This window comes from Polypterus senegalus, chromosome 17 (genome assembly GCF_016835505.1).
Source record: "Polypterus senegalus isolate Bchr_013 chromosome 17, ASM1683550v1, whole genome shotgun sequence".
Taxonomy (NCBI): Eukaryota; Metazoa; Chordata; class Cladistia; order Polypteriformes; family Polypteridae; genus Polypterus; species Polypterus senegalus.
Window position 1 is genome coordinate 40,049,536 of NC_053170.1, and position 18,346 is coordinate 40,067,881.

Here is an 18,346-nt window from a genome sequence, read left to right on the forward strand (position 1 = left end):
TACAAGTTAAACCCACACAGCAGCGATAGTGATGCCTCCCTTCTGGATTAGCTGAACAACTTCTTTGCACGGTATGAGGCGCAGAACAAAGAGCCTGCGAGAAAAGCAACACCTCCCTCCACTGACCAGGTACTCTGTCTCTCCATAGCTGACGTGGAGAGGACTCTTTCCAAAGTCAATCCATGCAAGGCTGCAGGACCTGACAACATACCTGGTCGTGTGCTCAAAGAATGTGCCAGTCAACTGACATCTTTAACACATCTCTGAGCCAGTCATCAGTCCCAGCATGCTTCAAGTCGACCACCATTATACCAGTGCCGAAGAAGTTATCAGTGACATGCTTGAATGACTACCGACCAGTTGCACCTACGCCAACCATAATGAAGTGCTTTGAAAGGTTAGTCATGACACACATAAAGACTAATCTCCCTGCCTCCCTTGACCCTCTTCAGTTTGCATATCGCTCAAACAGGTCAACTGAGGATGCCATATGCTCTGCCATTCACCTCTCCCTGAAACATCTTGATAAAAAAGACACATATGTCAGGATGCCATTCATAGACTTCAACACAATCATCCCTCAAAAGTTGGTTGTAAATCTGAGCAGGTTGGGCCTGAACAACACCCTCTGCAATTGGATCCTGGACTTCTTGACAGAGAGGCCCCAGTCAGTTCGGATGGGCTGCAACACTTCCAGCAACATCACACTGAGCACTGGAGCGCCGCAGGGCTGGGTGCTTAGTCCATTGCTGTTCACCCTGCTGACTCGCGACTGCACAGCCATGCCCAACACCAACCACATCAAGTTTGCGAATGATAGAACTGTGCTGGGACTGATAAGCAGGGATGATGAAACAGCATACAGAGATGAGGTGGAATGGCTATCTGCATGGTGTGAAGACAACAATCTATCTCTCAATGTTGGCAAGACAAAAGAGATAATCGTGGACTTCAGAAAATCACATTGTGCCCACATCCCACTCAGCATCAAAGGTTTAGATGTGGAGACTGTGAGGAGTACCAAGTTCCTCGGTGTGCACATAACTGAGGAACTTAAATGGACACATGACACCTTATTATTAATCAAGAAAGCCCAGCAGAGACTACATTTCCTGAGGCGGCTGAAGCGAGCAAGTCTTCCCCATTCCATCCTCACCATGTTCTACAGAGGCACCATTGAGAGTGTTCTGACCAGCTGCATCACTATCTGGTATGGCAACTGCAACATATCCGACCACAAGTGCCTGCAAAGGATAGTGAAGACAGCAGAGAACATTATTGGGGTGCCTCTCCCTTCACTATAGGACATATTTTACAAACGCAGTGTCCACAAGGCCTGCAGCATTGTGCTGGACCCCTTACACCCCTCACATGGACTTTTCACACTTCTGCCATCCAAAAGAAGATAGTGCAGCATCAAAGCCAGATCTGCCAAGCTGTCGGACTCCTTGACACCATGCTGCCCCCTGGGATCTTCCACACTGCTTCAACCACCTCTAATAACAAAACTTTTATACATGCAAGCCAATTTCCTGCAAAGACAAGTGTGCATGTAAAAAAGATCTGAAAATCTCATACTGACCGTTAAGTATTTTGACACTCTTGATATCCTTCTGCTGTGAAACATTCTGACCTGTCATTGTTTACACATGTCTTAAACAACTATTATCATACACTGATAATTTCTGTATTATCTATATCTATTATTTATTTATTATATTACATATCTATTGACTATATTTATGTATCTAGATTGCAAATACCATACATTACATCAATGTTCATATTGCTAACTACACGTCAATATTGCTGCTACTTCTTTGTCTTGTCTTTGCACAATGTCTTGTCTTGTTTGTGTTTTAATTTTAAATTTAAATTTTAATTCTATTTTTAATTTATTATTTGCACATCATGCTGTTACACTGTGGACCCTGAGCTTCGCAATTTCGTCTATCTGTATACTTGTATATGGTTGAGATGACAATAAAGTTCACTTTGACGTTGACTTAAAGGATCCCTTCCCTTTCTCAAATCAGAATGACGCCCTTGGAAATAATAATAATAACAAAAACTTTATTACTATTTACAAAGTGTTTCTATTTTCTTATTTTCTTGATGGAAGAAAAAAGTGAAAAGTATGTGCACAGATGGATCAGAAAAAAAAGACAATCCAGGTACGCCCTGACCTTTGTGTGCACAATGATTTTTTATATATATATATATATATACATATACATATATATATATATATATATATATATATATATATATATATATATATATATATATATATATATATATATATATATGTGTGTGTGTATATATGTATTTTTTATTTTCTATTTGTTGCTTTTTGTTACATTTTGTTTGTGGTATTTGTTTTGTCTGCATCTTTTATTGTTTGAGGAGCAGTAACCTCACAGTTGAGGTCACATTTTTGGCTACAATAATCAGTCCAACATAGTTGGCAGATGCTCCCCTAATAACCAGGGACACTTCAAAGACCACTGCATCATTATAATAAAAGCAAAACTAGTTCAATTTCTCCTTCCCTACTGACCTCCATGCATTTTGTGAAGTTCTTTGAGGTTCCTGAGCATTTTTTATGATTTTGCCAAACTTGGACTGAGCAGGTTCACTTGTCACCATTTAAAACGAACGAACCATTCGCTAGTCACTCATCACTGTTAGTTTCAACAGCCAATTAGCTAAACCGATCGATGTAAGGACTAACTGCTTGCTCATTTGAAACTAAGCCACAACTTTCTACAACAAAAAATTTACCAAGATCAAGTACTTTTATATAAGTGTAGGAAATATAATAAAGCTAATTTAGGTGTTCATAGCACTTTCATTTGTAAAAGTGTGGGAAACAAAAGACAGTATTTTCCAATATTTTAAAATTGTATATGTCTCATGCCTTCCTGATTTATTCTGTCTCCTGTCTTTGTATTGTTTTCAGATGTTGCTGCTATAAGATGCACAAGGATTGTAAGGTATGTAGAGAGAATTGCATCATGCTCATCGTAATGTTACTGATAAAGGCTAAAGTATCTAAAGAATTTAACTTTAACTCAATGACTGTCATTTTTTATTTAAATTCTATGCTTTATTATTCTTTATTTAGGGCCATGTTTTTTTTTATGCCAGCATACTTTGTAACACAGAAAGATTACTGTTTCAGATCTTGCCTTCTATCACTTTTCTGCCAGAAATGAGCAATGGCGAGGCACTTTCTATAGCCATGCATCATCTTGAGGAGTGAGAATGATTCATCCCTCACGAGTGGCATAAAAGTGATGGAACACAAGCTTTGAGGCAGTAAACCTGTTTCTACTAAAAGCAGCAAAATCAGTTTTCCTAAAATGCATTGTATTTACAAAGGATTAGGTTGGTGCATTCGGTAGTATATCACCGCATAATCTCATTGCAACTATTTCATTTTTTTTTTTGTGAACTGAAAATGGTATTTAAGGTAGTCACTTAATTTTACTTTAATGATGTTTGTAGATTTTAGTCATTTAAAAGTTATCTCTCTTGTGATTACAATCACTTCTTAAAAGCATTTTGCCAATGATTTCTTTATTGGGTTGGGGTAAATTAGAGTCTGTCCTGAAAGTTTCAGTCACAAATGCAGGGACAGACCCAGGAGGGGATGATAGGCCATGGTACACTGCCACTCTGTTGTGAACCACTTCTAATTTTTGTGTATATATGACACAAAACCCTGACCAGACCGTGTTTGATGATTTTTTATGGTACTGAATTCAATTCTAATCCCTCAAAGAATTTTTGCTCAGAATTATGGCTTGATTACGTCCTTGTCATGCCTCCTGCAACACCTTAAAACAATCATGTTGGACAAGGTGAGCAGTCAGTGGTTCAGTAAGACAACAAGATTTTTTATATATTTTTGTTCTGTGCTGACTCATCATTCTAAGCAAACAATCTCTGCTCCTTAAAAGTAGATTGACAGATGAAATAACATGCAGAGATCTGTGTTTACTTACACCTGAGGAGTGTACTGTGTTACAACGCATGCGTAACACTTACAATTCCACATTTAGACTGTGCAACCTAAACTTAATAGAAATGGGGGCAGACATTTTCTCTAATTCTGATTTTGAGAACTGGTAGTGTAAATGCAGACTGCAAGATGCACTTACATTATGCATATGGCTGCTCTCTCTCATACTGGGCTAATAACTTGAGAGGAACACGGGATGTGTTAGAAAAATGGAGTATCTGATGAAGCCCCATGAAGTTAAAGGCAGAATGCTAAACACAGTGTAACTGGAATCTTTGAGGTTGTTAGGTAGCAACACTGTGTCACCTAAAAAAAAGTTAAATAAATGTCAAGTGACAAAAAGACAGTTACATCTTTATTAGTCATAACTACAATGGATTCAGAAAGTATTCAGACCTCTTCACTTTTTTAACATTTTGCTATGTTGCAGCCTTGCGCTGAAATCATTTAAACTCATTTGTTCTATATCGAGCAACCCCAGAATGACAAAGCAAAAACTGACTTTTAGATGTTTTTTTCAAAATGTATTAAAAATGAAAAATTGAAATATATTGACACAAGTATTCAGATCCTTTGCTATGACACTTGAAATTTGGCAAAGTGCTTCTCATTCTATTGATTATCGTTCAGATGTTTCTATACCTGTTTTGATGTCCACCTGTTGTCAATTTAACGAGCTGCACATAATTAGGAAAGGCACACACCTGTCAACAGAAGATCCAAAAGATGACACCGTGCATCAGAGCAGAAAACAAACCAGGAGGTCTAAGGAATTGATAGCAGAACTTAGAGGCAGGATAGCTGAAGCACACTGCTTGGGAAGGCTGCAAAAAATTGTGCAGCTTTGATAGTTACCAAGAACACAGTGGTCTCCATAATATGTAAATGAACAAGGTTTGGAATAACCATGACTTATCTTGGCTACCCTACCAAAATGAGCAATCATTATAAGAAAGGCCAAGGTAAGAGATGTGACCAAGAACCCAATGAGCTCCAGAGAACCTGAGTAACTTCCAGAAGGACAACCATCACTCCAACGCTCCACTGAGCTCGAATTATGACACAGTGACCAGATACCAGCTTTTCATCAGTAAAAGACACATGGAAGCCTGCTTGAAGTTAGCAGAAAGGCACCTGAAGATCTCTCAGACTGTAAGAAAACAAGGTTCTCGGGTCTGAAGAAACCAAGATAATCATCATTACTAGGGGAAACCAGGCACCTGTCATAACCTGTGCAATACTATTTCAACAGTGAAGTATGGTGGTGGCAGCATCATATTGTGCAGTTGGTTTTCAGTGTCAGAGTTTTGGAGACTTCACAGGGTTGTGTGAAAGGTAAATGAAAAAAGTGCAGAGCTCTCCTTAATGCAGATCTGTTCTTGAGTGTTCTGGACCTCAGGCTGAACTGAAGTCTTACCTTCCAATATGACAATGACCCTAAGCACAAACCAAAAACAACAGAGGCATGGCATACGAACAACCTTGGTAATGTCCTTGAGAGGCTCAGCCAGAGCCTGGATATGAACAGAACTGAACAGATCTGAAAATAGATATGTATGGAAGGCCTACATACGATCTGACAGAGCATGAACTCCAGACTCCAGATTGCAATCACTGAATAATGGGACTTGAACAAAATCCTGTTTAAAGGGTCTGCATTCTTATGTCAATGTGATGCTTCAATTTTTTATTCACCTTAAGTGTCTTTGTATGTGTCTGTGCATCTGTCCAGTTGTCCATACAAGTGCTAGAAGAATTCCTGAGATGAGCAACTAGGCTGATTCCAGGGCTGTGGGGGATGAGTTGTGAGGAAAGATTTTAAACAGCTGAGCTTTTTCAGTTTAAGCAAAAGAAGATTAAGAGGTGACATGACTGAAATATCTAAAATTATGAAAGAAATTTGTCCAGTGGCTCGAGACTGCTATTTTAAAATGAGTTCACCAAGAACACGGGGATACAGTTGGAAACTTGTTAAGGGTAAATTTCACACAAACATTAGGAAGTTTTTCTTCATACAGAGAACCATAGACACATGGATTAAGCTAATAATGAAGTGTGGTAGACAGTAGGACTTTAGGGACCTTTAAAACGCAACTCGATGTGATTGTGGAGGAATTAAGGGGATAGGACTGGCAAGCTTTGTTGGGCTGAATGGTCAACATGTAGATTGTTCTAATGTTCTAATTTACTGTATGAATTGTTTAATGAGAATATCTATTCAGATTGGTACTAAATCGACTCAGGCAAGAGTAAGTGGAAATTACAGTTTTATGAGAAAAAGAAAATAATTATTAATTAAAACAATTCAAAATAATTAACATCCTGAACTCCTTTCTTTGATTTGCAACTGAGGTGTTAAAAGAACTTTAACAACTTCTTGGTAAGATGGTGCCCTTACTTTTAGAAATACTTCAAGCAGGCCCAATAAGATTGAGTGTTCCATACATAGTGCAGTAGCAACAGATTTCTAAGACACACCAGTACTATAAAACATTCTTTTATTTAAAACTTTAAAACCATATTACCCATACAGCAAACTGTACAATTTCATTTTTCACAGTGTGTTAAAAAGAAAATACTCTGATATTTGTTAAGTTGTATTTCAATTAGTCTAATCGTGGTCAGCAAGTAACACATACAGTTACTAGGAAAGCAATTGTTACAAAACATTACAAAAAAGTATATTTATAGAAAGTTTGCATGTTCACAAACAAAACCCTGATTGTATGTAACACTAAACAGAGAACAAGGGCACTCTATGGAAAAAATGAAGCTGCATTTCTAAGATTAAACCACCATAGGTCCTTTTGAGAAGAGGCTGCAATGTTTAATTATGATTTTCAGGAGTGACAGTGAGTGGGAGGTTGTAGTGTTCAATTTCAATTCATTTTTGGCCTTAGCGCTGTTGCCAGCAAGTGACCTCAGAAGCTGTATGCATTTATCAGTTTATAGTTTTTATATACTGTGTGGAATAAAGACGGACTTTCTAGCTACTTCTGAATGATTCATCTCAGTCTGACAAAGCATACACCAGTTCTATCATAAGAGAAGGAATGCAGCCAGCTTGTAAGAGATTGTGATGAGGTATAATAAAAAGCAAAAATCCACTGGAAAAAAAATATTTTTAATGTTTACATTTTTTCTTACTTTGTTCTTATTTGCTTCAAAGATAAGTTGCTTATTGCCTATCAATACGCCTCTTATGTGACTAGGGTGTACCCCGGTTATAAACAAGTAATTGCTGAAGAGGAGTTAAAGGAAAGAAAAAGCCAATTTTTCAGGATATGTTTTTCTTAATATTCACAACACATTCTGGGTAGTCAGTTGATTGTTTTCAAATTTTAAGTTTAGTAGAGAAGTGGACAGAGGCAGTTCCATTATACCTTTTTAATAACTTCATATGAACACACAATGTGAGTCAGTGACAGGTAATATTTCTGAATTCTTTCCATGAGCTTATTAAAAATGTCACTGCAATCACCTGCTTCATTTCAATTTTCATTACATAAATTATAGAGAAGCTGAGATGAGAAGACAAATGAGGAAATTGTCAAAGAAAAATTTAAGACAACAGAAATAATTATAGGTGGTCTGACTGGTGTATGAGAAGCATGTATAGGGAATCATTTTTAAGGAGAGTAAACCAGGAAAATGGGAGAGGAAGAGAGAGAGAGAGCTTTGCAGAAAATGGGGGAAAAAAAGAAAATATAATAATTAGTCTGTGCATGTGACTTTGAGATAGTAAAAATAGAACACTGCATTCATTTCTGTTGGTGTAAAACCACTACCTTTGACTATTAAAAAAAAACAGTAAATAATCAAAAATACACATATAAAAACTGCATTCATTAAAATAATAAAGGTAAGAGAACATCACCAAACATTTACATCTTCTTGAAACAGATTATTATGTAGAGGATGAATACTTAAAATGTGTCTAGCATGAACAAAAAACAGATTTTTCTTTCTTCAAACAAATATCAATATGATCAGTTAATATAAGGGCATTGTAACATTGTAGCCTGCAGAAGGTGTGAAGAAACCTGAAGTCTTTTTGGTTTCTTTTTTATTTGTAAAATTATTTTTCTTACTTGTGCCAGTTGAGCCACTTCAATAAGTAGCATTAAACAGATACGAAATATAAAATCATTATTTCATATTGTTGAATGTAGATGCTACATTTGTTTAAATAGAAGGGCACTACTATAATAATTCACATTTGGTCCCTTTATTCATTTTCTGTATGTGTAGACTTTCACTGGAACTCACAAATAAAAAAAGATCAAAAAATTCCATTTTAAACAGTAGCAGGTTATGAAATGGCTGAAAGACTGAAGACATTGAAACTCACAATATTTTTTTTAGTAATAACAAAAATTAAACTCTTAATAGCTCATTATCAGTACAATTTTACAAGTGTGATTTATACATACTGAATAGGTTATAGAATGTTTTATTCAACAGATAGCATTTGGCAATGAGAGACCTGTTCAGATTTCCTTTATGGCTTTCATGCTCCATCAACACAGTATCATATACAAAAGCAAACACTGTTAACGCAATGTACTAATGTATATAAAAACCTGTGCTGCAACGGGAATGAAAGGATCGTACTGGAGTACATTGTGACTATAATTAAAATACATAAATAATTTACATTAAAGAATGATAGCCAAACACCCTGGTATGCATGTGCATATTAATATAATGTAATATATTTGTTGAATTTAAAACAAAAGAACTTTTCACTGATAGTAAACAAGAAACAGTTACTTTATATGTAAAACAAAATTGGCTTGTTCATTTATGTTCATTGCATACGTGTGGTACTACAATGTTAGTGTGATATGAAAGCATATAAGGAGTACAGACTTCATTAAACTCAAAGATGCTGAAAGAAATCAACGTGACAGATAACTAGTATTTGGCTAACCTGCCAAAACTATTTTTACTCTGAAAATACACAGTTTGTTTTGTAATGCTGGACTGTGTTGCAAAATGCCGAGGCAATTATATTAAAAAATGGTGTGTTTTTACAGCTCTGTACTCTTGATTTAAACTGATACGTTGCAGGTAGTTTTTAAGTTACCCAAAATGCAAATATACAGTGTAGGCAAATATCATTGTTGCATTATAATTTTTCATATAATCAACTAATTAGAGATTGAATTCAGTATGTTATGTAACTGTTTAGCATAAAAAGTATAATGAAGATTGTGTATGTCTGTTTTTGTGGAGATCATATCCACATTGTTTATCAAGTAGTGAAAATGATGTTTTACAGAATTTTGGAAGGAAATATGCTTGTATCCAATATTGCCACCTACTGATAGTCATTAAAAAGGTTTTAGGTTCAAAGGCCTTATACAAATTCAGAAACACCTCTTGACAAATTTAAGTCCTTGCTAATGCCAGTCAAGTCATTGAATGTTTGATCTCTTTGAGTCTCTCCAAATTTTAAAGTTTCCTAATCTGTATTTTTTTTTTTAATGGGACCTAACAATAAGAGCCTGTGTGCAAGCTCTTGTCTCCCCGTTCAACCGATGTATTCATGTTTGGCTTTGGCTCCTTGTGACAATACTATATATATATATATATATATATATATATATATATATATATATATATATATGACTGTGTGTGTGTACATTTTTTACAAAATGACCCTAACACACCATTTACATTTAACATGCAGTCACATAAAATGAAGACTATAGAATGAATTACGTTGTTTGGGTCATTTTGTTGTAGTTTATGTGATTCATTCATTTTTTGAACCACTACATTCAAGGCAGAGAGGGCACCAGTCTGTCAAAGACGGATAAAATATACAATTACATATTTAGCAAATATTATCAATGCAGCCCTATGATAAATGTAACTGTTACGCATCTTTTTTATTTGCATAAGTTTAACATTACATTTTTTAGGTAATTCCGGAAATAGAAATAGGGATAAATATTGGGTTTAAAAAAGAGCACAAGATGATGGTGGCATTGTTTAATAATTTCAAACTAATTATACTCCAGAACTGAAATTGCTAATCAAAGAACAAATACATTTATTAATGCCAATTAAATTATTTTAGCTCTTTAGCAGAATGCAGTGTAAACATAATCAAGTGATATATGCCATAAACAACTAGAAATTCAGACAAATAAAGTTAAAGTATTATACATATGGTATAGTATGGTATATGCTAAGGTAAAAAGACAATTTTAAATAAAGTTAAATTCGCATGGTAAAGCTTTAGTTTAGGTACTGCAAAAATGCAACTGCAATATTTCCCTCTTATGTAACCAGACGTTAACAAAGATTTCTTTTACTCTTAATTATGGTTATAAGGCATCAAGTGAATAGCTTTTTCATCACAGTGTAGTGTGGCATTTGATATTCCTTTAAAATCACTTACAAATATGAAAGATTCATGGATCTTATAATGAAGTATGCACTATCAAGAGACATGTGTCTCACTTAAGCCACTTCATGCTGTTCCAAAGTGAAAATATTTTTGTAGGCCACATTGCACAGATTAATAACTTGTATTATTGATGCTTTATAAGTATTATGAACACCAAAAGAAACCTTTGTGATGGTCTTGTTACATAAGAGTAAATGTGTAATAGGCCCATTTTTACAGTACATAATATATAATATGAAGTGTTACCACACATATTAACTTCTTGCAGTTATGACAGATATGTTTAAAGCTGAAGTTACCTTAAACTATTATATAACGTTTTATAGTCTTCTTCAAATTCATATCAACATTGTATGATCTCCACAAAAAGAGGCATACAAGAGTAATTTCAAGTGAATTTGTTGTTTACCATTCTGTAGTTGCTAGTTTGGTGGTTATTTGAACAAATTATATGAAGTTATGTAAATGGTCCTATCGCATTTATTTACTTTATTTTTCATTTTAAATTTGTTAAAACTGTGACTTTGTTGTTCTTGTAATTAGTGTATTATAAGGAGAGAATTACACTTGTGAATAATGTAAACATTTAAAAAGCATGACATATGTTATTCTCATTTAAATTGTTTTTGAACCATTAAATTACCTTATTAAAACGTGTCACATGAAGTATACAGTGTACAAGGTTCAATTTGTTTGCAGTTGACAACAGTGGTAAAGGAAAAGAAAGCAGTATTTCTCTTTCAAAAAAATGTTCTTTCTTGGAAAACTATGCACAATTGTGTTTCTCTGCAAAGACTGGATAAATACTTTTCATTTTAGACATTAACAACTGATAATAATAATCAGAAAAAAATACAGATTCTCAAAATCAGATATCTAATGAGACCAAAGGTCTCATTTTAGTGTTTATATTCAAGTTTCCATCATTTGCACATTGTTTAGTGGTGGGTTATGATTTAAGAAATTTAAACTGTGGTAAAAATGGAACTGTAATTTAAATCAGAACTGTAAGTTTATTTTTTACACAGGCCTACAATGACAATGTTTACTTACATGTGCTAATCAACACGTAAAACGTCACCAGCCTCCAGTGCCATATTTAGGGAACTATTACGTTTGGATTCCTTTATGCCACTAAGAATACAGAAAGCCAGTTTTGATTTAATAGAATTAGAATTGTGTTCTATTGACTAGGATAGTAAATTCGCCTGAAATTTGAAAAAAAATCATATTATCTGATTTTGAAAAACTTCAGTTATATTCACCAAATATGTTATACAACATGATGTCATTGTGGTTCATTTTGATAAATGGTTTACAATTGTTAGCTCACTTTAAATAAAATTAATATTTTAACTTCCTCTCTAACAATGTTGTGACATTGTAAGCTGTAAATAAAGCTTTTACTCTACTCCATTTTTTTCTCCAATAGCTGAATTAAAAGGCAGTAAAGTTTCAGGAATGTTTATTAAAAATGTTTCAATTATAAAAACAGCATGTACAGTATATCATGACTGTTCTAACCTATTTTGACAACAATCCTTTGTCATATTTGAAGATACCCTTTCATCCCTACATTTTATTAACTGAATGTTGTTTTTGGAGAAATATTGATCACAGCAAAGACAAACACCAGTTTTATTCATGAAAATAACAGTTAATCATTTTCTAACCTGCTTAGCCCTGAACAGGATCATGTGGGGTGTTGAAGCCTAACCTAGCTAGCATAGGGTGCAAGGCAGGAACAAACCCTAAATGGGGCGCCAGTCCATTCCAGGGTGAGCACAAACACACACGCCAGTCATACATTTTGGTCAGTTTAACATCGGCAGTCTACCTAACCTGCATGTTTTTGGAGTGGAGGAAGAAACCAGAGCATAGAGGAAACTCACGCAGACATGGGGAGAACATGTACACTCCACCATGAAAATAACATAATGACTTTAATATTTTTGTGCATGCTAATTAGAATTATTTAATTTATATAACTTACAAATTACAAAAGAAAGAATTGAACAACTGATGATATAGGTCAAATCCTGTTATAGTGAATACCAAAGTAATGAAATTTTCAGAATAATGAATACTTTTTGTTGCCCTGAAAAAATGTTCATACAACATCATGCTTAACGGATTTGTTTTAACAAAATGTAAATTGCAGCATAAAGAATGTTTTTTCAACCAAAAATGGGCACTTAAGATAATAATGCAATGTGAAAAATAGTTAATGCCACATCTACACTTTTGCAGAGTCTTGGAACCCCTGCAACAGGTTGTCTCTTTCTTGTTAGACCAAAAGAAAGAGACAGTCTTTTGCAAAATTTCCAGGATCGGCGAGAGTGTAGGTACAATATCATACAGGTATAGCAGAATTCTGACTCAGTGCTCCAACAAGCGTCCGCATGAATAGCTGTGTCATGTGCACATAGATACTGCACTGTTTCTTTGCAATGAACAAAACTAGTGAGAAATGTGACATACAGTTTCTTTATTACTGTATAGAGTAGGCAGGTACAGTCTTAAGACTTCATTTAAAATTGGATCTGTTACTTCAACACTTAAGCACATAAGATAGCAGTCACGACAGGGACTATCATCCTGCTTTAGCTCCCATCTTCAGATTAGAAGAACACCAGTGGCTGGGAATCATTGCTGTCGCAGGCGAAGAGTACAAGGAAGAGTAGGTCAAAGCCTGGTATTAAATGCTTTAAACATCATGCAACAAGCATGTTATGTGGTAAGGCTGATCCTGCAGAAAACAACCAATTACTTCGCCCTTGGTTTACTCTTTACCAGACGCAGCAGAGCAGATGCGGAGCTGTCCTTGCTCTGTTGCAGTTCGAGACTGCGAATCACCCATAACCCTGGTCACAATAGTATATGTATTTTCCACATATCTTATATATAAACGTCTACACGTCGAATTGTGTGTGTCTGTCCGGCCCGGAAATGAGAGGTAGAGTCGGGGTATGGGCTCCACCTCCGTGGAAACAGAAAACTCACTTAGCCGCTAATAACAGCATGTCAGCAAAATGAAACCTCAGAAGAAAGACAAAGTTGCTTAGCCGGCAAAACGGTATCCCTTTTACTTTTCCTTCCACCGCTAATGCACAAGCGATGTGAACACGTTAGCAAAATGAATCCTCCTAGGAGAGAGATGCTTAGAGTAGTCCTTTTCAATTACCTGACATCTCTACATTTCAGGTTTTTTCTGACGATTTTAATAGTTTCCAGGACCCTGGGCGTTTTACAGCATGGGCTTACACAGCTATTTCATTATAAAGAAATTTCCATTACAATGAAATATTTTTATGATCCCATGAATTTCGTTACAAAGGGATTCCACCTTTATATCTTATATTAATTTTGAATTCATGGTATTAAAGGGTATATATCTGTACATATTTGCAACTAAAAGATTACACTTACAGAACAGTATTAAATCTTACAAGTTTTATCTGGAGTGGTGTATGTTCAAGGTTGAAAAGTATGTTTAGTTGAAAAGTATATATAACTGCTCTGGTGTCCTGATCCTGGGTTTGTTCCTGCCTTACACCTGATGCTTGCTGGGTTCGACTCCAGCTTCCTCATAACAATTGCTCTAGATAAGCAGGTTTGGAAGATTTATGCATGTATGGATTTAACTGCCTTGATGAATATATCAATAAAGCACAAATTCAAGTAAATTTATAGGCAAAATGTAACATGCACGCTTTTTAGGAAGTGCATCTAATAGGAAATTAAAGTTTCAAGGATAGATTAATTTTCTGAGTACAGGTGTAATTTTTGGCACTACTTTTAGGCAACATTAACTGCAGTATTTTTTTTCTAGTTTTTATGGGTTTTTTTTTTTCTTCTCCACTATAATTTTTGAAATAGTTTTGTTGTCCACGTTATGAATTGTGGCCAGTTTTAGTAAACTTATTATTATTATGAAATGTAACCTTTATTGGTTACTAATCATTAATGTATGCATATATATAATTGCAATGCTGGAACACAAAACCTGGTGTAGTGCAGCATGTTGGTGCAAACTTGTTTTTGTTGTTGTTGTTGGTTTGGGCACTAGGGCTCAGTTACAAGTGTTCTCACTGTTTGTGCGGCATCTGTCAATTGTCACCATGTTTGCATGGATTTTCCACAGGAAACTGTGTCAATGAGTATGGGTATGTGCCAGTTGTTGGTTTGGGCACTAGGGCTCAGTTACAAGCGTTGTCACTGTCTGTGCGTTGTCTGTCAATTGTCTACATGTTTGCATGGATTTTCCACAGGAAACTGTGTCAATGAGTACGGGTATGTGCATGGTTTTTCGTAGCTCCCCATAGAAAAAGCAGAGCCAGGAAATAGATGGATACAAATTTTATGTTTTGCATGAAAGTATAGTTCTTTCTTAGTAAATATTTGTATTCCTATGTTGTACTGTTCAACATACAGTATATATGAATTTCCAAACAGTGCTTAAAAATCACAGACACAAATATATAAGTAGCTCCTGTCAAAATATATTTATATTATTGTCTTTGTGTAATAGGGAAAAAAAATATAACCTTCAGTTGGGGCATGTTTTCCCATTTTATTCTTGTTCATGAAATTCAGGTCGACAGAGCCTAGAGGCTCTGATTGATTTAGGCACAGCACTTATGCATAATCAGTATCCACTCCAATTTGACATCAGTTTCTAACTTGTATCTAAAAGAATCAGCACAAATACTCATTTTGTATTTGAATAAAATAACTTTAGACATATTGTTAAAATATATCTAGCGTAACAACTTTCTAGCATTTTCTCCTCTAAAAACATGTTTGGCTTCTGCTTTTATAAATGGGTGATTATGAATGAAAAGCAAAGTTATATTGTAAATGAATGGTGCAACCATCATAACAATGCAATGCAAACTGCCAGGGTGCTTCTAATTGTGACAACCAGTGCTGACTATGACCAGAGCTTACAAAGTGTGCATCAATTTCAAAACATTGGCATATAAAGAACAAAAGAAGTATATGTCTTGTAGAGAGATCTTTGGTAATTATTTAATTATCTTGTACTGAAATTAGTTGATGTCTAAATGTGTATAAAAAAGCAAATGTTTTGACAGAGCACAATTTACAGTCTCACTTTTAAATATGTCTTTTTATGCTTTTGTAAAAAATAAAAGTACATAACAGACATTATGTATGAATATGTGACTTTAATTAGGAGTTACTACCTCTTGCTTGAATGGAAAAATATGTCTTCCACATTTTCACACACATTACCAGTAACTGATTTTCATTCTCAGTATGATAGTGTCTGATTTGTGCTTTCACTTGTCAGACAGAGCAAACAGGATTGAGCATAGGATAGGCTCTGGCAGGGGTGCGGCTAACTTGCTGTACTACCAGGACCTGGAGATGTTGGCTATTGGCTTTTTTATCATTACTTCAGAATCTGTTACGATTTATGAATGCTGCATTTGTAGAAAATAATACAGAGTTCATGGTTCAAGCAATTCATTTTGATTCCTTGTCTATCCAAGTATAGTTTAATCAGGGAGTGACTTCCATTCTGTTCTTTCCCTCTGGTTTAAGACGAGATGAATCAGACATCATGATCAGGAGGTCTGCACAACGTTGAGGTAAAAGGTCAGTATGAGCTTCAATGAAATGTGCACAGCCTTGGCAATTTGTAGAAACTCCTATTTAACACATTGCAGCCTGCTGTCTTTTTTCTCTCACATTTCCCCCAGTCATTTGTGTTCTACTTTATGTTGTTCATTATTTGTAGAGTAGTCAAACACAGGTGGTCTGAGCACCGATACATTATCTGATCCTCCTGTCAGAAGCACAATTTCCTCCACAAGTTTCTCTTCCACAACATAGAAAATCACTGTGATTAACTGGAGATTATTTTGCTGTTATTAATTTTTGTCGTTCAAAACCCCCAAAGGTATTTTTCTCTCCGTTTATAGTATTAAAAAGCCTTTTTTTTTTGTTTACTTCAAGGGAACACCGGTGTTAACCCAGTGTTACATGTCATGTTGTCTTTTCCTGGAAGTCTTCGGTCATTGAAAGTGTGCATGTTGATTACTGCATCAGTCTTTACCATAACTGGGGGCTGAGGTTTGTGTTTTACTCTCCGCTCACAAGTAAATGATAATCTTATTTCATCTGCCATAGCACTGCAGAAAGATCTCTGTAAGAGATGAAAAGTAAAGGCATAATTAAAAAATATTTCACTTTAAGTTAAGGTTTTAAACATGCTAATTAACATGCACAAGGCACTTTAACAAATCTGATTCCCCAGCATATGCTTTTTTCTTTTAATTAACTGCATTGCAAAATGGGCAATATTGCAGGTATGCAGTGTTATTTCCTGAAATTATATTTTAACTTGAACTTTGGACTCAAGTGTATATTTCATTGAATTTAAAAAGCTGTTAGTAATTAGAGTTTGTGGGTCTATCATCTGATCCACAATACAGAAGTCACTGCCACACATCCTGTTTATGAATTCTTCTTCTAACTGACGGTACATTAGGTGGTTAAATTAAAGGTATGTTTACACCAGTCAAAAGAATACTATAACAGATTTAGTTAAGGGTGTTTTAAAGTACTTTTCAATTCAGCAGAATTCTCCAGAAATGTACACTGACCATTCACAACATTAAAACCATGTGCCTAATATTATCCAGGTCCCCTTCATATTACCACAACAGCTCTGAACTCTCAAGGCCAAGAACTCAACATGACTTCTGAAGAAATTCTGTTTTATCTAGCACCAAGGTGTTAGCAGCAGATCCTTTAAGTCCTGCAAGATGTGAGGTGAGGCCTCTGTGGATCAAACTTGTTTTTCCAGGGCATCCAGGGAGAATTTGAACTCATGGTTATGTTCCTCAAACCATTTCAGAACAATGTTTGCAGTGTGGCAAGGCACATTTTCCTGCTGAAGGAGGCCACTGCCATTAGGAAATACTGTTACCATGAAGGAGTACATGTAGCCTGCAACAATCTTTAGGTTTAGTAACATACACATGAAAGGTTTCATGCAGAATATTGCCCAGAGCATCACATTGCCTCCTTTGACTTGCCTTCTTCGCATAGTGCATTCTGCTGCCATTGCTTCCTCAGGTATACGATGCACATGCACACTGGCTATCCTTATAATGCAAAAGAAAATGTGATTCATCAGACCAGGCCATCTCCTTCTATTGCTGCATGGTCCAGTTCTGATGCTCACATGGCCATTGTAGATGCTTTCAGTTGTGGACAGGGATCAGCATGGGAACTCTGACTGGTCAGCAACTACGCAAAAAGCAGTGATTTACTGTGCACTCTGACAATTTTCTCTCATGGCCATCATTAAAATTTTCAGCAATTTGTGCCCCAGTAGCTCTTCTGTAGAATTGGACCAGAAGGGCTAGACTTCACTGTCCACATACATGAATGAGCCTTGGACACACTTGATCACGTCGCTAGTTCACCAGTAGTCCTTCCTTGGACCTCTTTTGGCAGGTACTAACCATTGCATTCCAGGTGCATCCCGCAAGACCTACCATCTACCAGGATGCTTTGATCCTGTCGTTTACCATTACAATTTGATCCCTGTCAAAGTGACTCAGATCCTTATGCACACCCATTTTTCCTGCTTCTAAAACATCACTTTCAAGATCTGACTGATCCCTTCCTGCGTAATATATCCCAACCCTTGTCAGATGCCATTGTAACAATATAATCAATGTTATTCACTTCACCTCTCAGTGGTTTTAAAGTTGTGGCTGGTCGGTGTATAAGATAGAAAAATAAAGTACTCAAACTTGTTTATCCAGTTAAAGGTCAGAGGCAATGGAGCCTAACCCAACAGCACTGGCATTAAGTCAGTTATAAAACTGGAAAGGTTGCAAGTTCACACACATTGGGCT

General features: G+C 35.7%; 1 protein-coding gene across 2 annotated transcripts in view; it reads right to left on the reverse strand.

Moving 5' to 3' along the window:
- Positions 1 to 18,346, reverse strand: part of LOC120517403 (glutamate receptor ionotropic, kainate 3) — a 511,659-nt gene that overhangs the window by 18,064 nt on the left and 475,249 nt on the right. Inside the window, exon 16 of one of the 2 annotated variants that reach the window (XM_039739710.1) lies at positions 13,613 to 16,620. The exons of the other annotated variant lie outside the window; for it this stretch is intronic. Coding sequence (XP_039595644.1) covers positions 16,426 to 16,620 — 195 coding nt within the window. The 3' untranslated portion in view covers positions 13,613 to 16,425. Of the gene's footprint in view, positions 1 to 13,612; positions 16,621 to 18,346 lie in introns of those variants that run through there. 2 annotated transcript variants of the gene reach the window in all.